Source organism: Euleptes europaea, chromosome 11, assembly GCF_029931775.1.
Source record: "Euleptes europaea isolate rEulEur1 chromosome 11, rEulEur1.hap1, whole genome shotgun sequence".
NCBI classification, from domain to species: domain Eukaryota; kingdom Metazoa; phylum Chordata; class Lepidosauria; order Squamata; family Sphaerodactylidae; genus Euleptes; species Euleptes europaea.
Genome location: NC_079322.1, coordinates 73,734,721 through 73,758,590, shown reverse-complemented (window position 1 = coordinate 73,758,590; position 23,870 = coordinate 73,734,721). Strand labels below are relative to the sequence as shown.

Below are 23,870 nucleotides of genomic sequence, written 5' to 3'. Positions count from 1 at the left end.
GTGATTAGCCTGAGACCATCCAGATTGAGAACTTGAACCCAGATCTAGCCCCGCTTGTATCCTGCCATAAGAAAGGGGCCCAAGAAAGAACTGAGCTGCAGTGCCTGAGTCCTGCTATTAATAGACGTGCCATTTTTAAAAAGAAACACAAAAATAAATTACAATCTCATCTTTCTCCCTCCCTTCCTTTCAGAATGGAAAACACACACACACACACATACGTTCGCTATCCTGGAGCAAGCACAGCTTGGAAAGATTAGCCCCTCGCTGCCTGTATCGAAAACGGAGAATTCCTAGAGGAGCGAGAGAGTGACGTCTCTTCCCAAAAACGCTCCTTATCTTTCGCCGGAGCTTTACCCAGAGCGTCATCGGCCGTTTCAATACTCCCATCCTAAACAGCTGAAGAGGTGTTGCTTAATGGAGAGAATGTGAGCTATCCCATCAGAGCCTTTTTTTGCTTTAAAAACGTCCACATTTATCAGGAACGGGGAAAATGCACGCTGAACGTGTAGGGAGCAGCTGAAATGACTGTCGCTCACCTCTGCGTGCCCGCGTTCCCACGTGACCTTTAAACCACATAAGAACATAAGAAAGTCCATGCTGGATCAGACCAAGGTCCATCAAGTTCACACAGTCTGTTCACACAGGCCTGGGACACCAGTTCTGCTTCCCAGCGGCACAAATCCTCGCACCATCGTCCCATGGGGGAGTTCCCGGGGTGTTGTGGGGGCAGAGCTGCCGGTAGGCAGATCCTGACCCCTTTCAGGCTGGGAACACCTTCCTCCAAAACAGCGTTGCTGCACCAGGTTTTTCCTGATGCAGCCTCGCTGTTCTCAATGGGGCAAAATGCCCCATTTTTTATTTTTCAAATTTAAAAAGGCTTTTTAAAGCCTTTCGGCGGCCAGGCAACCTCTTTGAAGGTCACGCAGTCGCCTTCAAAGCCGCCGAAAGGCTCAGGAATGAGCTGTTAGTCTTCTCTTTGGCCATTTATGCAGGGTCAGTTTTGAAGCTCGCTCAAAGCTCTTTTTTTAAATGCGACCTTTAAAATGACTATTCATGGTCCCAATGCAAATGGAGAAATTCCACCTCCCCCCACTCGCCTGCTCTTTGTTTGCATAGCCATTAGCAATCGCCGGTTGCTTAGCTAGCGTGCAGCTGTGATTTTGCATGTTTCCTTGAGGGGATTCTTCGCCGCGAGGGCGGAGCAAACACAAAAGGTCGCGATAAGGGGGCTCTTAAGTCATGCGAAGCAGATATGCGCCGGCTTTGCAGTCATGTCCTGAACCACGGTTCACCGTGAAAAACTCAAAAAAAAAATGTGGGGCAATTCAGCCTGGAATGTGCTACTAATTACAACACATAAATGGCCTTTGACATGCTAGCTTTCCATGTTCAGGGATTTTTTTTTAACACAAGGAAGTATTCAAATGCCCAAACTGCTCAACCTTAAGACGTCCTTGCACGTGGCTGAAAAATCTGAAGGGTGCAAAATCAACAAGATGTGCATAATAAGTTCTGAACATAAAGGGAAATGGCTAGCTGCAGAAATCTGAAACGTATACTAAAGAAAATGTGGTTTTCTAAACAAGAGAGGGACACACGAGAGAAGGCTCATTTGCTCACTCCCAAAGATACGATGCTGTTTTCTTTTTTTTTTTTGCTGAGCAGAACAACTCTGTTTAGGAACAGCTTGTTGCTGGAAATCGAAGAGGGGAAAAATAATGACTGCATCCTTTTTCTCCGGCCCGAACAATAACAACAACAGTGACTTCCACTGGCCGGGGGCCAAAGGAAACAGACCGCCTGCCTCCCATAACAGCGCTTGGCCGGCGAGGAGAGAGGCGCGAGCTAGCCAGATGCTCCACAAAGCCTGCGCTGGCCTCACCTTCCCCTCCTCTCCGGAGTCCAGATAAAAACAGGCTTTGGAAAAAGAGGCCCAAAGATCATCTTTGGGGGGGGGGGGAGAGCAAACGTAAAACTGAGCAGAGGGTAGCTCTTCATTCCTCTTTACCCTATTCCTCCCTGTAATCCAGGAATCTGTTCCTTTCCCTCTTTTTTTAAAGGAATCTAGTGTCTCATCCGTTCCTTTTTTGATCAAAGAGACCTTTGAAGAAGAGGGCAGGGAGGTTTCTTTTCTTTTGTAACCAGTAATTGAGGCTAGTTTAGTGTTATACAGAATAATTACATACTAACGGGACAGCTAAATAAGGTTAGGATATATGAAAGCATTTCATTATCTTTAGTTTTCTTTTCTTTTTTAAACCTGCTTTTTAAATTCCATATAAGCTAACTTTTGAGATCAGCAAGTTGACTTTAATCCTATTAACTATTGATTGATATGAAAGTATAATCTTTTAGTAAAGTTAAATATATAGCAGGTCAATGTAGTTTGAATTAATCAATATTATGTTGTGTAAGCACTTGATAGTTTTATATTAGTCCAGATTAGAAGGATTATAAATCCATTCCAGTTAGTCACAAACAGTAACTTGTCCTAGAGATGTATTGACACGCAGAATTGTTACGTCGTGTGGTTTGTATGTTTTTTGTTGTTGTATGTTTTATAATATGTTGGGAAAAAATTAATAAAAGAAAAAGAAGAGGGCAGGAAGGGAAGTTCTGCAACATTTTAGAATTTCACTTTGCAGATGCTCAGAGGGAGGTGATATCTTCCCGAAACTTCCCATCCTTCTGCTACAGTGCCACCTTGTGGTGTGTAATATATAACAAGTACAAGGGCTGCTGATGTTAGAAAAGGATACATCGGTTTCTCTACAATGATAAATGAAAGAGGAAAGCCCTCTTTTAAAAAAGAAAAAAGAGAACAGGAGGAATCAATGTCTGTATCTTAAAAAGTGAATTTTGGAAAAAGAAATTTGGAAAAAGAAATTGCCCTGCCCATAGTCACTAGCGTTGTCATGTCGCTTAGATTGGCGGCCAATCGCCCGCCAATCAAGTGCCTCGCTCGGAAACGGGGATCGCGTCACTTCCACTTTACACCCTGAAGCGCCGCATTGCAACGGGCCTTTTACTCCTCAAACTCCCAACCCCACCACCGACGGATGCAGACCTCTGCTCCTCTGAGAGCTTTGGCTGCTCCCAAGTATTCCAGCGTCCCTCCAAGAAGTATCCGTTCGTGCCCAGTGATGGAATTTCATCATCCTTTAACAAGATGTTCCAGCTTGGACGGGACGTCTGAGGACATTTCTAATTGCCTTGTGTACCAGCAAGGAGGCTGGCCACACACACACCTCAGCCGTTCATTGGCAAGCCTCGCAACAGATTCTGTTTATCCTTCCATGGTGCTGCCAGTAGTAAGGAGATCGTTGGCCTACAACATACTGGCTGGGGAAGTGATCCTGTTAGGTTCTTGTAGGTTATCCAGGTTGTGTGACCGTGGTCTTGGTATTTTCTTTCCTGACGTTTCGCCCACAGCTGTGGCAGGCATCGTCAGAGGAGTAACACTGAAGGACTGTTACTCCTCTGAAGATGCCTGCCACAGCTGTGGGCGAAACGTCAGGAAAGAAAATACCAAGACCACAGCCACACAACCCGGATAACCTACAAGAACCGATGAACTCTGTCCGTGAAAGCCTTCGACAAGATCCTGTTAGGGTTGCCAAGTCCCTCCTGGCCACTGGAGGTGGATGGAGAGGTACGGGTGTCTGATCCAGGTTGGGAAACTCCTGGAAATTTTGGGGGTGGAGCCTGGGGAGGACAGGGACCTCAGCGGGGTACAATGCCATAGAGTCCCCCCCCCTCCAAAGCATCCATTTTCTCCAGGGGAACTGATCTCTGTAGACATTTGTAAAATACATCATCTCGATGACTGAGACTTTGAACGCTACGCTTCAGTAGATCTATAGGGGCCTAAAACTAAAAAGGCAACCGGGGTTGGAGTGTATATAAACACATTTTGCATTTTACAAACGTCATTCTATTCAGACATATAATATTCATATATACTTGTGTTCTTGTACAATAGCATAGGTGTACTCAGAATTGTATGTATACCGACCACTGAAGAAGGCTTTGCTGCCGAATCACGTTTGGTCTTAGCTCTGGAATTGTTTGGCTGTATTATTGTGTTTATTTGATGTATTTATTATAAATAAGGGCAGCAGGAAAAGAGGAAGACCCAACAAGAGATGGATTGACTCAATAAAGGAGGCCACAGTCCTCAACTTGAAAGATCTGAGCAAGGCTGTCAAAGATAGGGCATTTTACAGGACTTTGATTCATAGGGTCACCATGAGTCAGAAACGACTGGACGGGACTTAACACACACACATAATAGATACATAGAGGCTTGAACAGGGTTATATATGTTATTTTTGTTTGTATTAAATTTATTATGCATCATTTACAGGATTACTTGTATCAATATTAACCCCATGTTTCATGTTGATTCTTGACCTTTGGGTACCTTATTCTAGTTTTTTGGGGTAACGTTCCCCCCCCCTTTTTGTTGTTGGCACACAAATGCCTGTGCAATGAAGCGGGTCAGTGCCTTTCGAGAGACTAGGCTCTTAGAATCGAACCCTTCCTGAAAAGGGATATGTTATCTTATTCAGCCAGTCACCTACTAAGCAGGACTCAACTACTTTACCTACTTTTAAAAAGCAAGTCTTTTTATTGATATACTTCCAGTAAATATGTGTAAATGCAAGTTATAAAGTATTTATGTTCAGTTACAATGTATGTTACAATGTATACTGTAAAGCAAGAAAGTTCTACATACTATTCAGTATTGAAATCCAACAATTTAAAGATAACAGTCTGATTTAGTTCAAAGTATCTATTCAAATTCTAGAATAATATATTTTTTAAGCCATACATACCAATCAGACTCTTCTGAGACCCTCTGAGAAAGGTCTGAAATAGTAGTCTTTCTGAGTCTATATTTATACTATTTCAGTAGAAAGAGCAGGAGTCCACTAGCACCTTAAAGTCTAACAAAAATAAGGTGCTACTGGACTCTTGCTCTTTTCTACTACTGCAGACAGACTAACACGGCTACCCACTGTATACTATTTCAGTCACCTTGAGGCTGTGAGTCCCTGCTCAAGTTTAAGCAGCCTTCAATATTTCAAGTCTCCTATTCCATAAACATGCTTGAATTTCCCCTTACAGGAGACTGCATTACTAACTATAAACAATCAGTTTTAAGCTTTATCATTACTCTATATATTCATATTTAGTATCATTCTCATCTACAAAAACAGCTTTCATTTGAGCCTATGCATTAATTTCTAGGACCTAGCATTTATGTTTAAACCATAAAACATAATATAGTTTACATTACAATATTTGTATAACATGATTAGTTTGGACAGTGCACTTGTGCACCTGTCTGTGTAGTCATAACATTCAACATCTGAGATTCTGCTGGAATTCTAGCAGTATGTTTATAGTAGTCAGTACTGATTCTGATTTCCAAGCTGGAATTTCTCCAGTAGGTCATTGGCGATGATAGACCTGAATTTTATGGGAATGTTACTGAAACTTATTAAGGTGTCTGTAAGAGTGTGAACAGTGAAATCTAAATGTAAGAGACAGAAGCCTTTTGCAAAAGAATCTTCTTCCTTTTAAAAAGAAATACATTTAAGTATTTCTTAAAAGGAAATATATTTTCTGTATGTTGTGTTTGTAGTTGTGTTATATTCTGAATAATTCTGCATATGTACAACACCAATACCATGTTCATGTGCTCTATATGTCAAAGCCTGTGACAGCAAGACCTCTGTGTTTGCCATCTATTAAGAACTGATTTGTTTTTAAAATTTAGAAACAAGGGGCTGAATGATTGGAATTGAAGAAAAGGTTTGGAGAGGATGGGGCGTGGCTCAGTGGTAGAGCATCTGCTTGGCACACAGAAGGTCCCAGGTTCAGTCCTCGGCATCTCCAGTTCAAAAAAAGGGACCAGATATTAGGCGATGTGAAAGACCTCACACTGCGACCCTGGAGAGCTGCTCCCAGCTGGAGAAAACAATACTGACCTTGGTGGGCCAAGGGTCTGATTCAGTATTCTCACTTGTTCATGTGAGAACAGGATGGAATAAAAGCAGACCTTGTGGAGAGGGGCTGTGGATCAGTGGCAGAGCCTCTGTTTTGCATACAGAAGGTCCCTGGTTCATTCCTCAGCATCTCCAGCTAAAAGGGTCAGGTAGGTCATGGGGAAGACCACAGCCTGAGACCCTGGAGAGCTGCTGCCAGTTTGAGTAGACAATACTGAATGTGATGGACCACGAGTCTGATTCAGTGTAAGGCAGCTTCATATGTAAACATCGAAGAGGGGCTATGTATGGCTCAGTGGTAGAGCATCTGCTTGGCATGTAGATTCAATCCCCGGCACATCCAGTTGAAAGGACCAGGTAGTAGGTGATGTAAAAAACCTCTGGCTGAGACCCTGGAGAGCCGCTGCCAGTCTGAGTAGACAATACTGACCTTGATGGACCAAGGGTCTGACTCAGTAGAAGGCAGTTTCATATGTAAAGCTGTGTTTGTATCTACAGCACTTCAACTGATTTAAAACAAAACGTGGCCAGCTCACGTGAAGCACTGTAAAAAAGGGGGTGGATTCAGCACTGTAATAATTGGGAAGTATGACTGTCTTTTACTCAGTGAGGGTACAAAAATGCTGGGATCGCCGTTTAGGAAAAAAAACGCAGCAACCTATCTTAATGTATGCGCACACACAAATACACACGCCACAAATCTCTGCCTAACGTTCATTACAGACTTCAGGAAAGCAGCCAGGCCGCGCTGGTTACGATTAGAAGCAAACGGTCGGAAAAACTCAGGAAAATAATAACAAAACCATCTCTGAATGAGGTGAATCATGAGCTTATGCAGAGTTCCCTGAAGAAAGGCTGCTGTTTATGAGAAAATGCAGAGCGTGCAGGGAAAGAAGCGGGCCTGAACCAAAGGAGAGGAATGGAACGTTTTCTGAGAAGAGCCTCCTCCAAAGGCAGGTATGGAGACAAGAGAATTAATCGGGCTGGAGGACTCTGATGCACGCTGGGAAGCAGAGAGCGGAAGACCTGATGCTGAAAGGAAATTATTGGTTGCACGCTTAGGCCTGTCGTTATGCCATGAAGCAGGAAGCAGCTCTGAAATAGTAGGGATTGCCTCCCAAATTAGGGTTGCCAACCTCCAGGTGGTAGCTGCATGTGGTTATACTAGGTTTCAAAGCAGCTCGAGATTGTTTTGGTTGTAACCTCCAGGTGGTGGCTGGAGATCTCCTAGGATTACAAATGATCTCCAGGCAACAGAGATCAGTCACCCTGGAGAAAATGGCTACTCTGGAAGGTGGAGTCTTTGGCATTATGGCATTATACTCTATGGCATTATACCCCGTTTAAGTCCCTCCCCTTCCCAAACCCCACCCTCCTCAGGCTCCACCTCCAAAATTTCCAGGTGTTTCCTAGCCTGGAGCCGGCAATCCTACCCCAAATGAATGCTGTGTGGCATATAGGTCCACCCAAAACATGCCTTCCGTGCAAAGACTCGTAACTGGATCCATAAGGGCCCTATTTATGTTCTTATGTTAGCCAGGGCAGCTCATTCACACTGAAGGAATTTTCAAAGTTAGAAGATCTTGGGGGAAGAAGTCTGGGAACAATCCGCCACCTGAGATCTTGGAGAGCCACGGCCAGTCTCAGCTAGCAACACCAGGAGAGACAGCCCATGACCCCACTGGTAAGGGAGTCCGTGCTTGGCTCTTTCCTTGCTCCAATGTTCTGCCTTGCTGAGGTCCCTTCCTCCTCTATGATCTGACCTATCAGACCAGAACTAGATACTATGAGGGTGTCGCTATCCAGAGTTTCCCTTGTGGCATTAATACGGATGTGCAGCAAAATTGGAAAGGGGAGAACTGGCTGCTCCAGGAAAGGGATAAGCAACTTTCCTTTCCACTGGATTTCCCCAGCAAACTCCCCCCAACTCACACACACACACAGTCATTCTCAACACACGTCTATTTCTGTCCAAAAGCAGAAACCGTTTCCATGAGTGGTGCTAACCCCACCCATGATCTCCAAGCATGAAGCTTGACTTGCTTGCTCGAGTCATCTGGAGCTGGTCTCCAAGACTCTCCCTGGCGATGCTGGTGCATCGCCGTAAGGTGCCTGCAGAGGAAACAGCTCCAGACAACTCTGGCAAGCAAGGCAAGCCGCGTGAAACCAGAGAAAGCTCCTCACGCGCCTCCGCGAACCGACAGCAGAGAAAGACGATGCTTCCTGCAGAATCATTCTAATGCAAGAGTCTGAGACTGAGAAAAGGCTTCCCAGGGGTTTTGAGTTCCACATCACATGCCCAAACCCTGTGGAAGGAAACACACAGAATCCACTCACCTGTTTACTGGAATGGATGTGGCTCTTGTTCCTATGACCGTCCAAGAGGCCTCCACATTTGCCGAGGGCGGCCAAGTCCTTCATAATAGAGTTGAGCGCTTCCTCTTCATCTGGAAAAGAAAGAAATTAGGTAAGTAGATGTTGTGCCTTAAAAAAAAAACAACTAAGGCCTTCTTAGAGTGGACAGGGAGAGGCTTTTCTCCCTCTCTCGCAATAACAGAACATGGGGTCATCTGCTGAAGCTGGAGGGTGAGAAATTCAAAACAGATCAAAGGAAGTCTTTCTTCACACAATGCATAGTTAAACTGTGGAACTCCCTGCCCCAGGATGTAGTGATGGCTGCCAACTTGGAAGGCTTGAAGAGGGGAGGAGAGGGTTATTCATGGCTACTAGTAAAAATAGATACTGGTCATGATGCATACCTATTCTCTCCAGGATCGGAGGAGCAGGCCTATTATATTAGGTGCTGTGGAACGCAGGCAGGACAATGCTGCTGCAGTCGTCTTGCTTGTGGGCTTCCTAGAGGCACCTGGTTGGCCACTGAGTGAACAAACTGAGTGCAAAACAATTGGCCGCTGAATAAAAAACAATTGATGGAAAGAGTTTCATCTGTATTTATTCATTGAGTGTCATTTTTTTAAAAACACAGGAAAAGCTACAAAACTACTCCAAGGATTTGAGGGGCGGGGAGTGAGTGATGATACCAGTGTTAGCCAATAGGTGCTGTCCAGAGCCAGTTTTTACAAGGAACTTGAAGAATCTCCCCCCCCCCCCCGCCGCCAAGCATGACCTTGTAGAGAAAAGAAAAATGTATTTTCATATTGAAAGTGACAGCGGCATTTCCAGTCTGGCCCCACTGTTCTACAATGTCTGTCTTCGCTCCAAGTCCTTAAACTTTTGTTTTGTTTTGCAGTCAAACCTGTAGGGTTTTCAAGGCAAGAGACGTTAAGAGCTGGTTTGCCATTGCATGCCTCCATATCACAACCCTGGTATTCCTTGGAGGCTGACCATCCAAATACTCGCCAGGGTCGACCCTGCTTTAGCTTCTGAGAAATTAGGCAGATCACAAGAGGGGGGGGGGCAGGAAGGGTTGCGTCAGTGTTTGGCTCTCGTGGCCCATTCTTACATGCCCAGGGTAGTTCTGATCATCTGTTTCGGGTCAGGAAGTGATTTTCCTCCAAGCCAGATTGGCCAGGGATCCTGGAGGGCCGTCCCCCCCATCTTCTAGGAATGGAGTAGGGCTCACTGGGGGTGTGTGGGGGAGGTAGTTGCGAATTTCCTGTATTGAACAGAGGGGTTGACTAGATGACCCTGGTGGTCCCTTCCAACTCTATGATTCTTTTCTTCTATCTGACGAGATCAGGCTAGCCTGTTACCTGTCTTAAATTATTTCTAAATGCATGAATCCATGCTATTCTCCATCTTCGGTCCTGCAGTATGAATACAACCGAGATAACAGACAATTATATGGGGGCCGTATCAGATGCATGAAAGGTCAATGCCCCGGGGGTGGGAGGGGAACGGGGAACTCCAAAATGTGCAACTGATTCAGGGAACTCCTTTCTACCAACTTTGAAAACAGAACAGCCAGCAGGAAGCTTCATCAGACAGCTTCTGAACGTATGCGTGCATGCATCTTGTTTGTGAGGCATCAGCCGGGCCTAAATCACGCAGTCCCTGAAGCATAAAAGACAGCTGCAACCAGAGCAGGAGAGCGTCTCATAAAGCTGTCCAGGGTCTTGCGTAGGAGATGACGCTCCCCAGCTAGAGCTAACCAGAGCTCTTGGGATCCCCTGAAAAGGTTTCCCCAAAAGGGCGTGGCGCTCCGTCACAACAGCCAGCCAAATCGAGGTCCCAAAAGGAGGAGTGCTGATTGTTGGCTGGCGACAAAGTGCGACGGTCACCCCTTACCACGAATCACCTCTGTAGGTCATGCTTTTCTAGTAGAAGAAGAAGAGTTGGTTTTTATATGCCAATTTTCTCTACCACTTAAGGAAGAATCAAACCAGCTTACAGTCACCTTTCCTTCCCCTCCCCACAACAGACACCCTGTGAGGTATGTGGGGCTGAGAGAGTGTGACTAGCCCAAGGTCACACACAGCTGGCTTCACGTGGAGGAGTGAGGAAACAAATCCGATTCACCAGATTAGCCTCCCGCCGCTCATGTGGAGGAGTGGGGAATCAAACCTGGTTCTCCAGATCAGAGTCCACCACTCCAAACTATCGCTCTTCACCTCTACTTCACGCTAGTCTTGTCTCAAGAACTCTTCCCAGGGCAGAATGGCCCTTTTACCTTAACTGGGAAGGTTCCCAGCAGACCCCTGGTCTGGAAGGGCCAGCACTGAAATACTTCAAGCCCTGGAGCTGCTGGTAACACCTGAAGGGCTCCTCAGCTCAGGTACAGGGAGCCAGCATGGTGTAGTTGTTAAGAGCAGTGGTTTGGAGTGACGAAGTCTGATCTGGAGAACCTTGTTTGATTCCCCACTCCTCCACATGAGGGGCAGACTCTAATCTGGTGGACCAGGTTGGTTTCCCCACTCCTACACACGAAACCACCTGACGAAGCCAGGTCAGGAAGCTGGAAGGGTGTGCAGGTCTCATCTAACAGCATGAGGTGCCAGGGACCTGCGTGCTCCACATACTGAGCATCTCCACGTTTAATTACTTTCTAAAAGCTAGCATAGCACAGTTTCAGAGGGTGGTCATGTTGGTCTGCAGTAGAACAGCTAGATTCAAGTCCAGTAGCACCTTAGAGAGCAACAAGATTTTCGAGGCGTGAAGAACACATCGTCTCTGCTGGGCAATTGAGCCTCCCTCACCTCCTAACAGCAGTCTAGTCGGAGGAATGGGGCGCGTGTGCTGCAGAACGAGCCCATCTCTGCTGGGCAACTGAGCCTCCCCACCTCCAAGCAGCAGCGTAATCAGGGGGCACTGCAGAATGAACCACCTCCTAGCAGCAGTCTAATCGGGGGAACTGGGGGGGGCGCTGCAGAATTAACCATCTCTTCCATGCAACTGAGCCTCCCCCACCTCCAAGCAGCAGCCTAATTGGGGAAGGGGACACGCAGGCTGCAGAACGAACCATCTCTGCTGGGCAACCGAGCCTCCCCACCTCCAAGCAGCAGCGTAATCGGGGGGCACTGCAGAATGAACCATCTCTTCCGTGCAACTGTGCCTCCCTCACCTCCTAGCAGCAGTCGAATTGGGGGAACGGGGCACTGCAGAATGAACCATCTCTTCTGTGCAACTGAGCCTCCCCCACCTCCAAGCAGCAGCCTAATCAGAGGGATGGGAGTCTACACTGCAGAATGAGCCATCTCTTCCAGGAAATTGAGCCTCCCCCCCTGCTGCCCCCCTGCCCCCCCCGGGCACCTGTCCCCCCTCACCCCCTTAGATCCAGCCTTGCTCAAGAGCTCCTCTTTTCCCAGTACCTTCCCTGCAGTTGCCACATTCTACCACAGCCCACACAAGACCTATTTCTATCATGTAGTTTCTATATATCCTTGGGAGGGGCTGGCATGATATTACGAACTAAAACACCTTTTACCCTCTTTCTTTCTCCACAAACCCCTGTATAAATGGCCTCTTCTTCCTCACTCACTTTCAGATTCGACTGTGGTTCAACTTCTCCTTTTAAGCAGTTCTTGAGAACTCATTTCCCCCCCCTGTCCGCCTCATGTTAATCTGCCTCCTTCATTTGAACTGTTGTTTTTACCGTTGGCCCGCAAAAAGGAAATGCAAGGGTTCAGGAAAGCAGAGTTTAATACAGTGCTGCTCAGTTACTGCAAACGTAAACCATCTGTATTTTTTCAAGTAGAGCCCTTACTTTCCCCACTGCGCGCCATGGCACCTAGCCGTGCTCGCAAGCCATCTGCACAGACTTATTTCAGTTATGCAATCCATTTTCCTGATATAACGTCCCTCTTACTCTGCTTTAAACTCAGGGATAGGTAATCAATGGCTGAAAGAAGCTGAAAATGAGAAAAGAAGCCCCTTGTTTACCCTTCTGGAAACTGCATCTCAGGATACATTATTTTTCTCAGATGCCCAGTGTTCAGAATTCAGTATGAGCAAAGCCTGAATTGAGACAGGAAACAAGGAGCTGTTGTTGAATAATGCTTGGACCTTGAAACTTTTTCACTATACTCAATCCTCCAAACCACAAACACCGCAACGGCACCACAAATCGGCCTCTCACTGGCCCAGCTGGCTAAGTATCGGCTACCGCCACAGACCTCATTCTGCCAATACCCTTCTCCTTGCCTAATCCTGTATAGAACTACGTACGACCCACACGTGCAAAGAGGGGAAAAATCACTACAAGAATTTGCATTTCTAGTTCGACGTCACATCTGGAAACAGGAGAAAATAGCTATGAGAAATGGTTCTGCCAATACCCTTCTCTTGACCTGATCCTGTTTGGAATCATAGAATGGTGGAAGGGACCACCAGGGTCATCTAGTCCAACCCCCTGCACAATGCAGGAATTTCACAACTACCTTCCCCCCACACCCCCAGTGACCCCTACTCCATGCCCAGAAGAGGCCAAGATGCCCTCCCTCTCATGATCTGCTTAAGGTCATAGAATCAGCGTTGCTGACAGATGGCCATCTAGCCTCTGCTTAAAAACCTCAAGGGAAGGAGAGCTCACCACCTCCCAAGGAAGCCTGTTCCACTGAGGAACCGCTCTAACAGTTAAAAATGTACAGAACTACTATATGTCCCACATTTGCAAAAAAACAAAAAAACAAAAACAAAAAATCACCAGAAGAATTTGCATTTATCGTTGGACGTCACATTTGGAAGCAAGAGGAGAAAACAGCTACAAGGAATGGGGTCACGCCAGACCACCCAAAGAGTTCAGCTGTCAAATGAGGGGGAATTAGGAAGAGATGAAGGAATAATTTAGCAACATTCAGAAGGTCTAGACAGCCCTGTTATTGTTGGCTTTGCTAATAGGCTATTAGTTAGGAGAAATCTGTCCTATGTTCCAAGGATCTGCTTCCATCAACAATGGGGGAGGAAAAGAAGAAGGAAGCTACACGTTCAGATAGATTTCGAGGCCGTACATTCACACACACTTATGGACATATGAATGTGTGTGTATATGTGAAATTATGTATGTCGGTATATGGTATGTAATATATATACATTCTATAATGTTGTAAATATTGTTTTTATCTTATGTATGTTGCGCTCAATATCTTTGGTCAGATGAGCTTGAAATAAAAAGAAGGTATATAATATATACTGTATACATCAGGACCACCTATGGGCTTTGTAAATCTATCCTGCTGGGCCAGAGGATCAAGTTTGGGTTGTGGGTAGACTGGAGATCTCTGCAGGCAGCAGAGGACTAAGTTATCGCTAAGCAAACGCCTCGGCAAGAAGGGGGAAAGCAAAAGGCATTCTGTGGTCAGAAGAGTTGGTTTTTATATGCCGACTTTTCTACCACTTATAGCAGAATCAAACCGGCTTACAATCATCTTCCCTTCCCCTCCCCTGTGAGGTAGGTGAGGCTGAGAGAGCTGTGAGTAGCCCAAGGTCACCCAGCTGGCTTCATGTGTAGGAGCGGGGAAAATCAATCCAGTTCACCAGATCAGCGTCCGCCACTCATGGGGAGCAGTGGGGGAATCAAACCCAGTTCTCCAGATTAGAGTCCACCGCTCCAATCCACGGCTCTTAACCACTACACCACGCTGCGGTAAACATTACGATAAAGCACTGCAGAGCCCGAAATACCTGCTATCACATGGGGTTCATACGGATTTTACCCTCACTTTCTTTTCTTTTTTTTATATAGATTTTATTGGATTTTATACTAAAAATTTTCCATTGCATTAAACAACATCTATGACAATATAAAACTTCAATTCTAACCTAAAGTTGTTATAGTTCCATAACATATAATAAAGAAAAAAAGAAAAAAAAGAAATGAAAAATTTTGACTTCCCCTTCACCTCTATCTTCCTCTTAATAAAAAGTTCATCTCGTCGTAGTTAATCTAATCTTAATAAACTATCAATATCCTGTATAAAAAAAACCATAATCTGTTAGTAAATATAATTATGCTTATTCATTATAAAAAAAACCAAAAATAATCCTCTGGATCAGATTAGAAAATATTCTTCCATTCTTCCCTATTTTAACTCATATTCACAATAATGTATCCACGCCTCCCATTCCCCCAGAAACCGAACGTCATTTTCTTCATTTAGAATAGCTATGAGTTTTGCCATTTCTGCCACTTCAAACATTTTAACAATCCAGTCTTTTTTCTCAAGAATTTCTAGCCCTTTATTCCCAAAATGATGTCTTAATCTTAATTCCACTACATCATTAATAGCCATGCCACCCGTCCACACTATCAAAGCCTTTGGATCCAGCAATCATGTTTAAATCAATCCTTTAACCATGGTCTAATACTTCCTTCTGTAACTGAAATAGACCAGTCAGGTATGGGAACAGGATTTCTTTGTTCTCTCTCATTTCCTCAGACAGGATACATATCCAAAAATAACTCTTTCTGGGCTTCATCTCCATCGTGGCTTCAATCTGTATTCCTTGACCTGCTCTCTTCTTCCTTATATCCACACGCCGTTCCATGACTTTTTTAAATGAAAAGTCTATTTCTTGTATGTCTGATCTCTTTATCGCCGGCTGGTTGCTTTCTTGAACATCTGTCTTCTTCTTTGTATCCTTGTATTCTTCCATGACTTTTTGGGCAGAAGAGTCCATTGCTTGTATGTCTGTATTTGTGGTCATCGTTTGAATTTTCAAGACTTTTATATCTTCTATAACCAGATCCAACTTCTGATTGCCTACCTGTGATGATTGGTCAAGAGTCGTCATCATTGAAATCAGTTGAGCCATCTGTGTTGAAATCTGTTTTAATTGTTTAATTGTCGCCTCAGAATGTTTAGCAAGCATGTCCTGTATTTTTTTTTCCATGTTTGAATTCTGTAAAATTCCCTTTGATTTCATAGGAGCAGGGCTATGTATTAAGCCAAAAGAAGCTGGTAAAATACATGTCCACAGACAGGGCCTTTAAAGTTCTAGTTAAAAGATAGTAATTCAAACATCAGCCTTATAATTTTTTCGGGTTGAAAAGAGTCGAAATTGGCTCTAGAATTGCGTTTTAAAGTTTTGAAATACCAGTGAGTTTTTTCGGTCGCTCTAGGTCGGGCTGATCAGGAAGTATACAGGAAGTTGCTAGTGCTGTGGACCTTCTACCGCCTCTTCTCGATGGTCGTTCCTTCAGGAATGATTTCCAAGTAACTCGAGTGCGACGCGTAATCGGTCCTACAACTACTTCCTGTTATTTTAGTTCCGATGATAGATAGGTTGTTATAGAGGGTCTTCCGTTCCAGGCGCTCCCTTACTGCAAACGTGGCAGGATATTCTCCGCCGGAAAATCAGGAAGAAAAATCACCCTCCCCTTCCCTTGGACCCATTGGTGATAGTTCTTGTCAATCAAAAGGTATCCTTCCGACTCTTTATTATGGTTTAGGCTGATCGGATTGATAAGGCTCCTGTCGCTAATCCCGATGGCTAACTCAGATCAAACTTTTTCAGTTCAGATTAAGGAGGAATGGGGGTCCCAGAAATGTTCTTATCAGCCCCCCGTCTGTTCAAGTTTCCAGTAAGTAGACGAAGAGTTCTTTTGTACTCACTTGGGTGTCAAGAGGTGAGGTTCTTTTCTTTATGTAGTCCTTATGTTGGTATTAAGGTGGTGGAGGGTAGAGCTTGATGCCTAAGTTGCGTTTTGGCGATGTCCTTCCCTAGTGCCCTCGCAGGACCGGCGTCCAGGACTCCGAGGGGCTTAAAAAGCCCCCTCAGAGTACCTAGGAGGTCAAACCGCGTTTGCGGGCTGCAGGGAATTCCTGCTTTCCAACCCACTTGCAAGGGTCGGATTGGGGTATCTATGTACCCCAGAAATAACGCAAACTTGGATTTCTCCCAGGACAGCCTGGGGAAATGGAGTGCTCTCCCCAGCAGCACCACCGGAAGTCCGGATTTTACCCTCACTTTCAACTGCAAAAGGAGCCCCGTGGCGCAGAGTGGTAAACTGCAGCACTGCAGTCCAAGCTCTGCTCACGACCTGAGTTCGATCCCGGCGGAAGTCGGTTTCAGGTAGCCGGCTCAAGGCTGACTCAGCCTTCCATCTTTCCGAGGTCGGTAAAATGAGTACCCAGGGAAGATGACTGGGGAAGGCACTGGCAAACCACCCCGCCAACACAGTCTGCCTAGTAAACGTCGGGAATGACCCGGTGCTTGCACAGGAGACCTTTACCTTTTCAGCTGCAAAAGGGAGTGTGACCAGACGGGCTCCAAATCTGAGGAGATCAGTTCTCTCTCAGAGGCCAAACTGGTCTCAAGACAGAACAACATAAGCCATATATTTTGCATATGTGGATGTGTCCTATAGTACAATACTGCTGATTCTGTGGTGAAGACGGGACAAGAGAAAGATTTCAGTGTGTTGGGGGGGGGGGCGGAGATTCATCGCAATGTTCCCCTATCGTATTTCAAATCTGGGAAGCTAGCGTGGGATTTTGGTGGGTGTGCCAGAGAAGGACCTGAGAGACCCGGGTTCAAATCCTCATTCAGCTGTGAGGCTCACCCGAGGGCCTTGGATCGGTCGCTTTCTCTCAACCTAATTTACCTCACAGGGCTGGTATGCAAGCAAAATCGAGGAAGGGAAAGCCCTGACGTTCTTGGAGGAATGACCGGGGGGGGGGGGGTTTGCCATAGGTTATTATAGATTATAAACTGGGCCAAAGCAGTGCATTTCAAGTTGACATGTTGAGGCTACTTCCTAAATATCTCCTAAAAACAAGAGGTACAGAAACTCCTGAGGGATAATCATTTTAAAATAAAGAGGGCTGCCCTCCTCCCATATCATAAGAACATAAGAAAGGCCCTGCTGGATCAGACCCAGGCCCATCAAGTCCAGCAGTCTGTTCACACAGTGGCCAACCAGGGGCCTCTAGGAAGCCCACAAGCAAGACGACTGCAGCAGCACCATCCTGCCTGTGCTCCTCTGATCCTGGAGAGAATAAGTATGCATCATGACCAGTATCCATAAGAAAAGCCCTGCTGGATCAGACCGAGACCCATCAAGTCCAGCAGTCTGTTCGCACAGTGGCCAACCAGGTGCCTCCAGAAGTCCTCAAACAAGACAACTGCAGCAGCATTGTCTGCCTGTGTTCCACGGCACCTAATATAATAGGCATGCTCCTCGGATGCTGGAGAGAATATCCTTAAATGGAGCCTGAAGCCTTTCGAGAGACTAGGCTCTTAGATTCGAACCCTTCCTGAAAAGGGATATGTTATCTTATTCAGCCAGTTACCTACTAAGCAGGACTCAACTACTTTACCTACTTTTAAAAAGCAAGTCTTTTTATTGATATACTTCCAGTAAATATGTGTAAATGCAAGTTATAAAGTATTTATGTTCAGTTACAATGTATGTTACAATGTATACTGTAAAGCAAGCAAGTTCTACATACTATTCAGTATTGAAATCCAACAATTTAAAGATAACAGTCTGATTTAGTTCAAAGTATCTAATTCAAATTCTAGAATAATATATTTTTTAAGCCGTACATACCAATCAGACTCTTCTGAGACCCTCTGAGAAAGGTCTGAAATACTAGTCTTTCTGGGTCTATATTTATACTATTTCAGTCACCTTGAGGCTGTGAGTCCCTGCTCAAGTTTAAGCAGCCTTCAATATTTCAGGTCTCCTATTCCATAAACATGCTTGAATTTCCCTTACAGGAGACTGCATTACTAATATTACTCTATATATTCATATTTAGTATCATTCTCATCTACCAAAAAATAGCTTTCATTTGAGCCTATGCATTAATTTCTAGGACCTAGCATTTATGTTTAAATCATAAAACATAATATAGTTTACATTACAATATTTGTATAACATGATTAGTTTGGACAGTGCACTTGTGCACCTGTCTGTGTAGTCATAACATTCAACATCTGAGATTCTGCTGGAATTCTAGCAGTATGTTTATAGTAGTCAGTACTGATTCTGATTTCCAAGCTGGAATTTCTCCAGTAGGTCATTGGCAATGATAGACCTGAATTTTATGGGAATGTTACTGAAACTTATTGAGGTGTCTGTAAGAGTGTGAACAGTGAAATATAAATGTAAGAGACAGAAGCTTTTTGCAAAAGAATATTCTTCTTCCTTTTAAAAGGAAATACATTTAACTATTTTAAAAGGAAATATATTTTCTGTATGTTGTGTTTGTAGTTGTGTTACATTCTGAATAATTCTGCATATGTACAACACCAATACCATGTTCATGTGCTCTATATGTCAAAGCCTGTGACAGCCCATGGTATTGTTTTTTTTTGGGGGGGGGGGAATATCTGCTCTCCAATCTCTACCAAAGGGCATCACTGGATGTCCTGAGGAAGACCCAGAGGTGGAAAACAGGCAGTGTGCCTCTGGGATCACAAATACACACTTGCACACTCTCTCCCCCCCCCCCCCGGCACAAGTCCCACAATATATGGGCCTGGCAGGCACCTGCAACCCCAACCATCGTAATGGATACTATACCGGCTATAACAAACGAGAAGAAAGCAGGAATGAGCCCTGAGAGGAAAAACAAGACCTTTTGCAGGCCCCCATAAATTGTAAGGGTGAAAAAACATTCCCTCTAATAAGAAAATATTTGGAGAGCTGTTTTTCCTGGATTCTCTCTTGCTCTCTGATGCTGCTGAAGAGATATTCTAGCCCCAAAATGGGGATTTCCTCCCTCCTTTCCCAGACTTGCTTTCCCCCCATTGCTTATTGCTACAGTAAAACCACAATCCGGAGGGTTTTACTGTAGCAATACATTTGAAGTACAAGAAAGGGACCCTCAAGGACTTGCAAGGGGCATCTCATTCTCCCTTCCCCCCACTTCTTCCTCTTCCCCTATCCTGAAAGCCCCCAGTTTCTCCCCTTTTTCTGCTTCCTTCTCCTCTTCCCACCCACCCACCAATCTACTTTATTTCCCCCCCCCCCCCAGCTTTCCCCCTTTTCTTCCCTCTGGCAGCCTCTACCAGGGAAAACTACGGCCAAATTGCACCGTGCTAGTCACCCATCCAGGTGCAGGGAGGAATCCACAAGGACTCATGAGGGGCACCTCCCCAGTTTCCCCCCTCCACCCACTATTTCTTCTTTCCTCCTTCTTAGCAGCCCCCATATCCCCACGAGGGTCTGATTCTGATGGGGCCAGCAGCATGGTGGTACTATGTGATCTCGTTTCCCCCCATACCTTTTCAGGTGCTGAAAAAGCCCCCCCCCCAGCTATTTTAGCATTTGTACAGGTGTGTGGGGAGGGGGACACACCAAGATTGCATGGCGCCATCAGGTCGTCGCGGCAATTTTTAAATGGCAAAATTCTGCTCTAAAACGGTGTCTTCAGCCACAGGTGAATCCATGCCTACCTGCTACGTGCAGTTTGACTCTCAGTTTACAGATCATGTATATATCATAGTTTCATAACACAGCAGGTGCCTTAGAGTACAGTCCTACACCGACAAATAACCTTCTATGCACACTGAAGTGAATGGACATAGAAAGGTACAGCTTTGCTTAAATTTGCACAGTAATGCAAAGGAAAATGACATATTTCTTTGACAATTAAGACATTTTTATAATGCAGTCTTATGCACAGTTGCTCCCATCTAAGTCCGTAGAAATCAATGAGCCTTAGACTGGTATAAATCTGGATTCCATTGCCAAGTGATCAAAAATAATTTTTCATATTACCTGGATCTGGTACTCTTTATTTCGGAGTACACTGGAGTACACTGGAGACAATATGAAGCAAATGCTTTGTTTGATAAGTAAAAGCCTATATTCAAATTCAAAAAAAAATTCTTTTTTTTCTTTTTTAATTTTCTCTAGCAGTAATATAAAAGAAGCAAAATAATCCCCTCTAAAATAACATAGGTGCCCACAATTCTTAACACAACCAATTCAAATGTGCTCTCAATAATTGGTCAATTGAAATCTATTTGAAGAGTACCAAGTAAACCAATTAAAACCTGACACCCTAAGTTTCTCTACAATTATTAACTCTCGGTATCATTTTAATGACTTGCAGCCGGTTCCTGAAGGGAGAAGAAGAGTTGGTTTTTATTTGCCGACTTTCTCTCCCACTTAAGGAAGAATCAAACCGGCTCACAATCACCTCCCCTTCCCTTCCCCACAACAGACACCCTGTGAGGTAGGTGAGGCTGAGAGAGAACTGTGACTAGCCCAAAGTCACCCAGCTGGCTTCACGTGTGGGAGCGGGGAAACCAATCCAGTTCACCAGATTAGCGTCCGCCGCTCATGTGGAGGAGTGGGGAATCAAACTCAGTTCTCCTGGGGGGGCTGAAACTCCTTTGGAGCCGGAGTTACCTTGTGCTGGCATAGGTGCCACCTTATCAGGGAATAAGGTGGCATCTACGCCGGCGCAGGGGCAGACATGCTGGCATCAGGGCGCCTCTGCCACTCCCTGCTGCCAGCACAGCCACGCCGGCAGGGTTTCCCCAGGAAAGCCCATGCCGGCGCAAGGGAGGCAATCCTAGGGCATTCCCGGTGGTGGAGCCTTTAGGCAGCTTCCACAGCCCTTTTGTCCTGGGAATGCCCCCTTGAACAATGGAGGAGCTGCACCACCTTTTTGAGTGGCACAGCCTTGCTATATTCAGTGGGACATTTCCCCCTTCTCCCCCCCCCCACAATTGTAACTGTGAAAATAGCTTTCCCACCCTCTGTGGTGGCAGGGAAGCCTCTGGGGAGGTGGGGCAGTCGCGGATCTACCCCCCCCCCCTTTTCAGGATTGTGCTCTTAAAGAGCTGCCTTGACTTGGGGTTCAAAAAGTCATGCACGGAGAAAGCATTCTGGCGCATCACAGATACACAAAGGCATCGCTGGCACATCCTGGCTCAGTTTATAATGTTGGCAGAGCCAGGCTGTGGGAAGCAGTGTACGTTTTTGATTTGCTTCTTTGATTGGCTTATGATCTCGTACACGGAGACAGCGGCTGTTAACTTGGATAACTTGAAGCGATGTTACTATTTATACTTGAAAGGGCCACCCACGGGGCGATCAAAAAAATCCCACCTACTCACGGCTAAAAATAACACTCCGATTCCTTACAAAGCTGATTTGGCCAGGATCTTTACAGTCCAGACCGGCCAAAAACCTTGGAGGAGGATAAAAATGGAATACTGAAAGTGAAGCTCATTCGCTTTCAGTTAATACCTAGAATTTAACTCTCTTTCGACGTAACTGTATATAGGATAACTAGATGCAAGTGAGGATGATATTCCTGTAATTAGGAATTTTGGAAGATGAGACGTTTTGGAAACTGCGGGCTATGGTGTAGGAGTAAAAAAAGTGCCTGCTAAAACTCTCTCCTCTGCACAACCAAAAAACGTACGGCAGCCTTACCCGCTGACATTGGTCACCCTCATCCTGTAAGCCTTGCGCGAAAGCACAGGTATTCACAGATTTTAGAAACAGACCCCACCCCATCAAGAGAGTTCAGTGGATCTGAGTGCTTAGTGTAGCAATGGCTACACCCAAGAAACTAGGCAGCATAAACCAGGTTTGTGAACAGCATGCAGTCACCGAAGGCGCATAAGAAAAATCTCCATGCAACTAACACATGAACACATGAAGCTGCCTTATACTGAATCAGACCCTCGGTCCACCAAAGTCAGTATTGTCTACTCAGATCGGCAGCGGCTCTCCAGGGTCCCAGGCAGAGGTCTTTCACATCACCTACTTGCCTAGTCCCTTTAACTGGAGATGCCAGCGACTGAACCTGGGACCTTCTGCATGCCAAGCAGATGCTCTACCACTGAGCCACGGCCCTTTCCCTAACAAAAACATCCCCCAGAGACATCTTGGTCGAAGCAACAAAAGCCAGCCCTTAGTTCACAAGGATGACATAAAGAAGCAGCACAAACAGACGCAAGAGCTGTATAGGGCCTGTAGGCCTTTATTTTTTAAAAAAAGCCTGGCTCTGGGCGTTTTATGCTTGGTAATTAGCAGTGTGTTCCAAGCTGAAGTGCCCCATATATTTTCAGCTTTTCACGCTGAACCATCATTCCAGAAGTCACTGCGAAGCCGGTGCATACCAGCTTCGCATTTCTTAAAAGCCCCTTTAACGCAACCTTTTGTATTTGCTCCGTCCCCGCCTGGAGGCATCCACTCAAGGAAGCATGAAGAATCACAGCCGTGGGTTAGCTATGCAAATGACGATTGCTAATGGCTATGCAAAGGAAGGAACAAAGGAGCAGGTGAGTGGGGGGTTGAATTTGTTTGACTTTCTCCTCCTGCATTGGGACCGTGAATAGTCATTTTAAAGGTCGGGTGTAAAAAAGGAGCTTTGGGCGAGCATCAAAATCGACCCTGCGTAAATGGCCTCTGTGTTTATTTTTTGAACAAAACAGAAAGTTCAGTTAGGCTTGCCAATTGCCTGCCAGCAGCAGGTAGATACTTCTCAGGTTCAATCCCCGGCATCTCCAGCTAAAAAGATCAGGTAGTAGGTGATAGGAAAGACTGCCACTGCCAGTCAAGAGTAGGCAATACTGATGCTGAAGGACTAAAGGTTTGATTCAAAATAAGGCAGCTTCATATGTACTATAGAGCTGTAAGCAAACTAAATTTAGGACTGGCTTCTGTCACGATGGTTGTTGTGGGGCTCTAGTGACAAATGCATACAGTGCCTTATTACTTTATTCAGGACGACTTTCCTCCACTCACCAAAGCATTGGCGAGCAAGAAAACTCAAGCATGGATCATTACTCCCCCCTCCCCAACACAAAACAGACATCAGGGAAGGTAAAAACGGACCAGTGATGAGGGTCTTACCCATGGTTGTATCTTCATCAGGTCCAAATCCCGCTGACTGAGACCTCTTCCACTGTCTTGGCCTTCAAGGGCTGCCCCTACAACAGGAAGAATGAAAAGAAATGGATGACCCAGCGCCCATCTTCCACATGGCCAGATCCCCCTATTTATTTATTTAAAATATATATTATTACCCTGCTGTACTTAGCTAGCCCAAACCGGCTTACAGAGGAGATCAGAGAACACACACACACACACACACATATATAAACACAGTAGACCAACAGTTTCAAGCGAAGCAGCAGAAACAGGTCAACAAGCCCCTTGCCATAATCTCCATCGCTCCCACCTCTGTCCTCCCCATACACCGGTTCTCCCTTTCAAAGATTTTCAATAAATCCGAACCCAAAATTTACCAGATTTTTTTTTTTTGCACAAGCTTATTAAATACCATGGTTTGACACCACTGAGCCTGTTTGCAACTGAAGCAGTGCATCATATCCTACAGTATATAGTAACTGAAGCAGAAGTTATTTCTACAGCTATATAATAATTGTCACCGTGCCACTGGATGTTCCTTGTGTGATGAGCCAATGATCCAACACGTTAGCAACGTGGTACAGTGCAATTCAAAACATGGAAGGAAA

General features: G+C 45.2%; 1 protein-coding gene across 1 annotated transcript in view; it reads right to left on the bottom strand.

Annotated features, from left to right (window-relative positions):
* The window catches only part of LOC130484572 (mitogen-activated protein kinase kinase kinase 3-like), a 49,808-nt gene extending 26,477 nt beyond the window's left edge, over positions 1–23,331 (bottom strand). The window contains exons 1-2 of the mRNA XM_056857622.1: positions 23,245–23,331; positions 8,355–8,464 (exon numbers count right to left, since the gene is read on the bottom strand). Of these exons, the coding sequence (XP_056713600.1) occupies positions 8,355–8,464; positions 23,245–23,248 (114 nt within the window). The 5' untranslated portion in view covers positions 23,249–23,331. The remainder of the gene's footprint in view (positions 1–8,354; positions 8,465–23,244) is intronic.
* Between the last annotated feature and the right edge of the window lie 539 nt (positions 23,332–23,870).